This window comes from Melanerpes formicivorus, unplaced genomic scaffold (genome assembly GCF_026170545.1).
Source record: "Melanerpes formicivorus ecotype bairdi unplaced genomic scaffold, bMelFor1.0.p_v2 SCAF_20, whole genome shotgun sequence".
NCBI lineage: Eukaryota > Metazoa > Chordata > Aves > Piciformes > Picidae > Melanerpes > Melanerpes formicivorus.
In genome coordinates, this window is record NW_027142372.1 from 11121975 (window position 1) to 11131252 (window position 9278).

The following is a 9278-nucleotide window of genomic DNA, read 5'->3' on the forward strand; positions in this document are numbered from 1 at the left end:
TCAAAGGAACCTATCGAGCAGTAATGGAACTGTAACTGCATTTGCTTTGATTAAGCCCCAAATTAGCAGCAGCAAATGTCTCACGAGGACATTCGCCACCGGCAGCTGCTCTCTGCTCCCGGTGCCTTTCCCAATTAATCTGATGGCTGAGTCTGCCTCTGCTGCAGAAATGAGCCTGGCTAATGAAGGAGCTTTGGGAGCTGCAGCCTGGAGTATCTCAGAAGGGTTGGAAGGTGGCGGTGACCTCCCGTTAGTCCTCTGAAGAGGATAACAGAAGCCCCTGGATGAACTGAGATACTGCTTGTTGGACTGAGGATTAAAACTTGAGGCAGGAGGAGGTGGTTGGTGAAGGCTGGCATCCCCCTGGCTGGGTTTGAAAGGTCAGGGATCGTGCCTGGTGGCCAGAGGGTCCATGGTGATGGGGTTGTGACCCTCTGTGGATTGGCCAGGGTGTCTCAGGGGTGGCTGGGCTGTATTCTCCTGGGACTCCAGCAAGAGCTGGGGAGGCTTTTTCTCCTCTTGGTGGGGAGGGCAAGGGATGGGGGGGAAAGAACCAGAACTAAACTCCTCTTTTTCTCTCTCTTTCCTCTCTCTGCTTCTAACAACCTTCCTCCATCCCTTCTTCTCTCCTTTCCCCTCCATCCCTCTGTCTTGCATGATCTTTCACACACCACTGTTGTCGGCTCCGTTTCTGCTGCCGCTCCAGAGGGAACACTGGGGAGGAAGAGGAGCAGAGGTGTGTCTGTCCCCGTACTTCGGTGCATTAGTGTCCAGAGGCTGAACCTCACTTCAGGTCCAAATCCTGCCCTGGGGGTGGAGGGTAATGTGTTTCAGGGGGGCTGGGAAAGGCCCTTTCTCTACTGAAGAGGAATGGCCACCAAAGTTCTGACTTCATGTGCATCAGCCTCTCAAAAGGACCAGGAAGGCTTAAATTGGTTCCTTTTTAACATGGCTTTTAAAGGAGAAACCTGACTGGTTTCAAGCTGTGATATTTTGCTGTGGGAATTGGTTGCTTGTGTGGGGGATGGTCCCCTTGGGCAGGTTTTGGACGTGAACTGACTCTCTTCACGGAGAAAGCATCCCCCTCTCCTGTCTTTCCTGCTTGCTTCCAGCTTCAGTTCCTGCAGAGAGGTGCAGAGGATCATTGCCAGCTGGAAAAGCTGGGCCTTTCATTCTGACTTTTATTTTTTTAAAGCCATTTCTAGATAAAAAGAAAAATGCAACCAGGGGCTGCATGTCACCATCACCAGCGTGTCCTGGGGGCTGCAAAGCCGAAAGCCAGCCACATCCACCACAGCTGGGGTCAGGGCAGAGGGAGAGTCGCTGCTCTCTCGCTGGAGCATGGGGCAGTCCATCTTGGAGCAAATCACTCCAAGTGATGGCATTAGCAAGAGGGTGAGGGCTCTCTGGAGCTTGGCAGTAAATCTTCCACGTGGCTAAGGCGTGCAGTGGAAAATGGCAAACCTCAGTGCTGCTGTGTGGGATGAAATGCTGCTGCTGCTGAAGGACCAGGGATGCTGAGTAGCCCAAGCCAGTCTCCCCAGCCTGGTTCTCACCAGTGTCTGGCCACGGTGAGGCTTTCCTGGGTACCATGACACACAGGCCATGGGGTCATGCACTCCTGCACTGCCAGAGTGAAGATCAAAGGGGCTGAGCAGAGCCACATGTGAGCTTTCTGCCTTCCCAGGCGCATTGGTCCTAATAAGTAGCCAGAAACACAGCAGTTTTTTCTCTTGGACTCTTTGATAATGTTGGCTTTTTTTTTAGTGTTGGGTATTTTTTTTCCCTCCCTCCTTCCTTCCTCCTTCAAAAACATGAAAAGGCAGGAAAAAAAAACCCCACCCTGGTTACAAATGTGCTCCTGCTGTAAGCTGGCCAGTGAGAGCAGTGAAGCTTTGCTCCCAGATTTCAAAGCCCCTTAAATTTCATTCTTCCCCTTTCTTTTCAGCCTCCAGATTTGGATATGGGTTTTATTTGCTGCCCTAAGCTTTATCTGGGAGACATTAAACCTTTTTTATTTATTTATTTATTTTTATTTGTTGAAATCTCTTTTGAGCATAGCACAGAAGTTTCCACAGCCCTATAAACATAAGCAGCTCACTCCTGGTCACCGTAGGTTCAGCTCAGCAGATTTTTCACACCCAGGCTGGGCTGACCCGCGAGAAGCCAGGCTCCCCCCCCCGACTGGGTTCCCATCCTTCCCCAGTTTCAGACACACAAACATGCAAGGAGGCTGAGCTAACCCCACTGAATTTACCATGAGATCTCTCTTCCAAGCCACCATTTCAGCCCAACACAGCTCCTTCCATCCTGCTTGGTGCAATGGAGAGCTAGCATGAGCTGCAAGTGTGCAGTGCACTCCTGGTGTTCTTCTCCTCCTCCTCCTTCTCCTCCATAGAGCTGTTTTTCTTCTACCTATCCATGTTTTTCTTTGCTTTTCCTCCTCTTATCCTTGGCTGTATCCTCACTTGAGTTCTGAGGAGGGGGTTGGCTTCACCCTGGGGCTGTAGTTTCCCTGGTGTGCATGCACTGAGCTACCCCCACCAGCACCATAGTGACATTTCTGTGACACAGGACAAACAGGACATCTGAGTGGGGGACTCCTGAAATCACCTCGAGTAGGTTGCAAGCATCTAGAGCTTAAACTGCCCCCCTCATTTAATTAAGGCAATGCTACAGTTCTGTTTGCCCAGAGGCAGAGTGGAACTGGGGTATCTTGAAGGCAGTGCTGGAATTTTGGGACTGTGGGGAGGGGTATGGAACCTCCCCAAGCTGTCAGAGGAGAGGTATGTTTGGGGAGCTTCTTGCTCAGGGCTGCAGATGGGGGCGAGGTGCCTGGTACCCTTCTGATACCCCTCCTAGAAAAGGGCCTTCAGTGGAGCCCCACTGGGATGGCTATTCCCAAGAGCTGCAAGTCCTCCTTGCTTATCCCCCTTGGTGAAACAGCAGCACCAAAGGTGGGAGATGTAAAGTCCATGCTGCAGAGGCCAATGCTATTTCTTAGCTCTAATTCATAGAGTCATACAATTGTTTTGGTTGGAAGAAGCCTCCTAGACCATCAAGTCCAACCATTAACCCAGCACTGCCAGGTCACCACCAAACCATGTCTCTCAGCACCACATCTCCATGGCTTTGAAACTTCTCCAAGGGTGGGGACTCCACCACTGCTCTGAGCAGCCTGGTCCAGGCCTTGACAGCCCTCAAGGGGAAGAAATCGTCACTCATGTCCAACCTAAACCTCTTCTGGCACAACCTGAGGCTGTTTCCTCTTGCCCTATCACTTGTTACTTGGGAAAGGAGACTGATCCCCACCTGGCTACAACCTCTCAAAGGTCTTTCAGGAGAAAGCCAAAGTTGAAGAAGACTTTTTCCTGAGGCATCTCTTGCTTTGACCCAGGGTGGGAGCTCTGCAGATGGATGTGCCTGCAGCTGAGAGGCTCTTGGTGCCCTCCTGTCCTCAGGCAGTGTGGCCTGGGGAGGGGAGGGATGCAGGTAGGGGATCCTGGGGTGACAGCAGTTCCAACAGGTTTGTGCCTTGCAGGGAGAAGTGGTGCCACATGACGCAGGAGGAGCGTGACGACAGCCTCCGCTTCAACGAGAACATCACCTTCGGGCAGCTGGGGTGAGCTGGGCCTGGGCACCTGCAGCCTTGCCAGCTGCTGAGAGGGGACACCTTACAGAGGTCCCCTCTGTGGTGCAGAGGGTGCTTGATACTTTTCCCTGGGGTGTGCTCTTGCCCCCAAAGTTGCAAATCCAGGCACCACAGGGACTGTCCCACAGCTGAGCATCATCCCAGCATCCAGTACAAGGGGCTGTGGGGAAGAAGAATGATGTAGGGGGAAGAAAAATCTAGACACAGCAGGGTCCTAGCATGCAGTCCCACAGCCAGCCATCACCCCAGTACTCACTATAGGGGTCTGCAGGGAGGAAGAGGAAGGTGAGGGGAAGAAAATCCAGGCACCACATGGTCCCAGCATGTTGTCCTACAGATGAGCATCATCCCAGTATCCAGTACAAGGCTCTGTTGGCAGGAGGAGGAAAGTGGGGGGGAAGAAAATCTGGGCAGCTTGGCCCTGCCCTCACCAAGAGCATCTCTGCACTTCCTCAGCACCTTCATTCACAACATGCTGGCATTTGGCCTGAACAAGAAGCTCTGCAGTGACTTCCTGAAGAAGCAGGCGACCATCGGCAATCTGGATGAAGGTAGGGATGAGCCTGAAAGGAGATATATCTCCTTCATGAGGTCCTGGAGGGGTGGAGCCCACCTACTTGGCCAGGGTGATGTCTCAGCACTCACCCAGCATCCTTTTTTCTCTCTCCACAGAGCAATACAAGCTGCTCAGTGACCACATCGAGCAGATGGCTCCCGAATAGCCACTCGGCCAGCACGCTGTGGTGGAGAGATGGAGACTGGTGGGAGGGGAGAGAAAGCCATCTCCAGGGCTACCTGGAACAGATGTTGGGCTGCTTAAAACCAGTCACCCAGACAAGCTGCAATAAAACCTGCATGATCATCCACTGAACTGTCAAGCTGCACCAGGGCAGCCTGTAGACATAGAAGCCAAACAGCCTCCCCTTTCCCTCTGCAGACCCTCTCCCATCTATTTGCAGAGTAGTCAGATCCCAAAGTGCATTTTGTCAGTTAAAAAGCCAAACCAAACCCATCAACAAACCACAAGGGAAAAGCAAAAGGTGACTGTTGCAGCCCCCAGGAGTGTCTGTGGGAGTTGGAGCAGTGCATCCCTAGCACCCCCCCTCCGTGAAATGCTGCCTGTGGTCTTCAGTGTTTCATAGCACAGCAGTGGTGGGTGCGGAGCAGCCAAATGTCTTTGCTGCTTGGTGTTTTCCTGGGGCTGCCATGGATGGATGCAAATCCAGAGGGATGCAAATCCAGAGGAATCCAAGGCTGTCAGTTTCCTGCTTGCCTTTTCCCACTGTCATCCTCTGGGTGAGGACAGCAGGAGCTGGAGCTGGACAAGGTATGCAGGAAGGGATGGCATGGACCACATCCTGCTGCTGGTGCTGCAGCCAGCTGCTGAAGGAAGCCACTGCTAGGACAGAGCAGTTGGTTCTGCCTCCAGCTTGAGGCACTGGGCATTCACAGCACATGGGTTTGTCCTCAGCTGGCTGCTGAGGAGGTGATGGGATGAGCAGCTGATGGGATGCTCTGGGTGTCTCCAAGAGATTGTGTTGTATATCCAGGGATGTCACCACTGCCTAGGGACAGGGGAAGTGTGGGAGCCGGATGGAAGCAGAGGTGGGGCTGCTTTCCTTGGTGTACTGCTCCTTGGGAGCTGGAAGCCCTCTCCTTGGGAAATCTTTCCTATGCTGCCTGCTGGGTTTGGGACCTCTGGGCAGACACAAACCACAGTTTGGTCCACATCAGCCTGTATCAGCAGGAATAAAGCCATGGGTGGTATTGCTGGGAGAGGAGACAGAGGAGCATTGCCTGGTTTCCTGCAGCAACCATGGTGTTGGATTAATCACTCTCCTTCTCTAGGCTTCATCTCAGTGTCTTCTCCTTCCCCAACCCTTTCCCTTCCAGCTTATCATCAACTAAACCTGGACTTGGCTCAGAACAAAGTTTCTAGGGACCATCAGGCCAGTTTTCCTCGTGCTGTCAGCTTTACCCCAGAGACAGATACCATGGCAGGCTTCTTTCTTTTCCATGTGGCCCTTAATTTCTGGTGCATTTCTAGGAGTACAACGATGGGTTTACCTAACCTGGGAATGGGTTACTGGGGTAAAGGTTTTTACTGGGGTGAGGTGCTGCTGGAGGGGACTAACATGCTAACTAACATGTTAGTCCCCTCCAGCAGCCCCTCACCCCCCCTGAAACAAACCCTTTTGCTGAAGCATGAGCATCAGGAAGCTCAGCACCACAACCTGCATCCTTTAGCATCTCATTCCTGCTTCATCCACAGCTCCACTCCAGGTTTGTTTTTTTCCCCCCTGAATCCAGCTTTGTTTCTTTATTATTATTTCTCTTCCAACCTAAAGAAAAAACAAAAGAGTTTAGTGGGGAAATAAATATTCTTTGCATGTGTATTTTTCTAATAAAATAAAAAGTAAATTAAAAAGCATAACATCAAATAATAATAACAATAAAAGATATCCTTAAACTCTTCCTGCTTGGGACTGAATGAAGGATGGGATGAGAGAGGACATTGAGACACTTGAATGTGGCCAGGGAAGGGCAATGAGGCTGGGGAGAGGCCTTGAGCACAGCCCTGGGAGGAGAGGCTGAGGGAGCTGGGGTTGTTTAGCCTGGAGGAGAGGAGGCTCAGGGGAGACCTTATTGCTCTCTACAACTCCCTGAAGGGTGGCTGTAGCCAAGAGGAGGTTGGTCTCTTCTCCTGGGCAACCAGCACCAGAACAAGAGGACACAGCCTCAAGCTGCACCAGGGGATGTTTAGGCTTGAGGTGAGGAGAAAGTTCTTCACTGAGAGAGTTGTTAGCTGTTGGAATGTGCTGCCCAGGGAGGTGGTGGAGTCACCACCCCTGGAGGTGTTCAAGAGGGGACTGGACGTGGCACTTGGTGCCATGGTTTAGTCATGAGGTCTGTGGTGACAGGTTGGACTTGGTGATCTTTGAGGTCTCTTCCAACCTTGGTGATTCTGTGAGACTAGAATAAATTACATATCCTTAAACTCTTCCTGGCTGGGACTGAATGAAGGATGGGGTGAGAGAGGCTGGAATAAATTTCTCTTCAAAATGACTTTCCTTTTGGCTTTTTTTTTTTGCTCAGTCCTCGTGGTGTGTTTTAATCAGATGAATCTTCTCTGTCTTCTGTGGTCCCTGGTGTTTTCTCCAGCTCAGCCCCCACTGGCTTTTCCCTTTTGATGACCTACTTTTTTTTTGTAATAGGGAAAAATTTGAGGCACCTCTTCAAGAGACATGAATGTTTGCCCTGCAGCCAGCTAAGCTCACAAAGGAGATGTAATTTTGATTTTCTTTCCTCCTCCCCCCTGCTTCCCTCCCCCCCGTGCTCAGTCTCTGCCTGTTGCCGCTGATCTGAGCTGGGATCCTTCTCTGGCCTCAGGACATTTGATTTCAGTGTATTTAAAAATCAATTACTCAGTATTATCTTATTAAGATTTAAAAAAAAAAGGAAAGATGTTCCTTCAGATGAGCAGGCTGGGAGCCTCATCTTCTCCCCAGGCCTGGGAGACTACAGCCCCTCAGGTCTCTGTGTGGCAAAGCTGAGCTTGTTCCCTGCCCTGCAGTGCTCATTTCTCCACTGACAACCCAGCAGCAGGGATCCCAGCCATGTTTCTTTTAGGAATGAGCTTCCCCCGCTCCTCCTGGTTGTTTATGTGTCCAGTTCTGGGCTCCTCAGTTTAGGAAAGATGTTGAGATGCTGGAAGGTGTCCAGAGAAGGGCAACAAAGCTGGGGAGGAGTCTGGAGCACAGCCCTGTGAGGAGAGGCTGAAGGAGCTGGGGTTGCTTAGCCTGGAGAAGAGAAGGCTCAGGGAAGACCTTCTTGCTGTCTGCAAATACCTGAAGGGAGGTTGTAGCCAGGAGGGGGTTGGTCTCTTCTCCCAGGCAACCAGCACCAGAACAAGAGGACACAGTCTCAAGCTGCACCAGGTGAGGTTTAGGTTGGATGTCAGGGAGAAGTTCTTCATAGAAAGAGAGATTGGCCATTGGAATGTGCTGCCCAGGGAGGTGGTGGAGTCACCATCACTGGAGGTGTTTAGGAAGAGACCGGAAGGGGTGCTTGGTGCCATGGTTTAGTAGTCATGAGGTCTTGGGTGACAGATTGGACTTGATGACCTTTGAGGTGTTTTCCAACCTTATTGATTCTATGAAAGGAGGTGGTTACTGCTGGGCTATTTGCTCAGTGCTGGGTGGTCTTTGCTGTGGGTGGAGCCCCAGCACCTCTGCTTTTGCTGCATGCCTGTACCTGCACACATAGAAGGGTGTAAAGAGACTATAGCAAGAGGGAGCAAGACCCTTGGCCACTTAAAACCAAGCTGGGAGGTCCTCCCAATGCTTCTGCCCTGCTCCTTGGGTGGTGGGTGTTGAGCTGTAATGAAATGAGGAGCACAAAAAGCAGTGAAGGGCAGCTGAAGGAGGACACCTCACCCAGGAGGATCTTTGGTTGAGCTGAACCCAACTTGAAGTTGGGTTAGATCAGCTGTGACCTGGGTAAGTAGAGGAGAAGATCCCAGCAAAGGTAAGAGCGACATCAGAAGGGGAATGTGCTGCACATCATGGGCATAGTCTGGCTTCTATGCTTTCCCACCTCACCCTGTCCCATCTCTCACTCTCTATGGGGTATTAATTATAACCTATATGCTTTTTCCCTTGAGGAAAGCCACTCATCCATTAAACCCAGGGATTAGGCAGAGGCTGAGTGGCTGCTCCAGCTTGGATCTTTCAAGGCTGAGCACTCCAAGCAGCTCTCAGCCCCCTCTCCCTCCCTTGAGGGATCAAAAGGACGCTTGCTTGCTGGGCTCTGGGGCTTTTATTGTGTTTCTATTAAAGCTGCTCAAACTCTTTCCATTGTAGCAGCGTCTGGGAGCGATGAGTGCTCATCACAGAGGGGATTCGTGGTGGGCTTGGTTGTAAAAACACCTCTAAGCTGGCTGGATTTATGGCTGCTAAATCATCCCTTTTCTCATCTGTCACAGCCTTTTCAGATGTTCATCACAGAACAACAGCGACGTCGGGACCATCATTCGTGCCGCAGTGTGTGGAGCAAGAGGGAGGCAGCCCTCCCCGGCACTAACTGGCTCATGATTTATGGAGAACGTCTCTTAAGCCTTCTTTTTTTTAACCCAAGCAGAAGCTTTGACTCTTCTGCATACTGCTGCTGGCTTTGCCCTACCAGCTGGAGCCAGGCTGATGGATTTAGAGCCGTGTTGCAAGGTTTGACAGCAGTGCTCAGGGAATTTCGGGGCTGGCCCTTGCCTGCAGTGGGCTCTGCAATGCAGGGCTGCACCTCTCACCGTGCTTGGGCTTGGCTTTGGGATGACATCTCCTCATTCTCCTCTTGTTTTGGGGTGAAACGTGGGAAAATGATTTGGGGCCAACGATTTTAACTTCAGCCAGGGTAGATTCAGATTTGGCTTGGGGAAAAAGTTCTTTACAACGAGGGTGTTGGGACACTGGAATGGGTTGCCCAAAGAAGTTGGGGACACCTCATCCCTGGAAGAGTTTCAGACCAGGCTTTGAGCAAGCTGGTCTAGTAAGAGGCAGAGGGGGGGTGGAACTAGATGATCTTTAAGATCCCTCCCAACTCAAGCCTTTCTGTGATTGTATGGCATCACAGC

The 9278-nt window shown here is 51.4% G+C and overlaps 1 protein-coding gene across 7 annotated transcripts in view; it reads left to right on the forward strand.

Moving 5' to 3' along the window:
* KIAA0513 (KIAA0513 ortholog) overlaps positions 1 to 6122 on the forward strand; it is a 29486-nt gene extending 23364 nt beyond the window's left edge. For 6 of the 7 annotated variants that reach the window (XM_068150818.1, XM_068150817.1, XM_068150820.1 and 3 more), the window contains exons 10-13: positions 707 to 736; positions 3542 to 3622; positions 4109 to 4203; positions 4325 to 6122. In XM_068150818.1, coding sequence (XP_068006919.1) covers positions 707 to 736; positions 3542 to 3622; positions 4109 to 4203; positions 4325 to 4374 — 256 coding nt within the window. In that variant the 3' untranslated portion in view covers positions 4375 to 6122. The remainder of the gene's footprint in view (positions 1 to 706; positions 737 to 3541; positions 3623 to 4108; positions 4204 to 4324) is intronic. The other variant, XM_068150822.1, reaches the window with a different exon arrangement.
* Positions 6123 to 9278: the final 3156 nt, after the last annotated feature.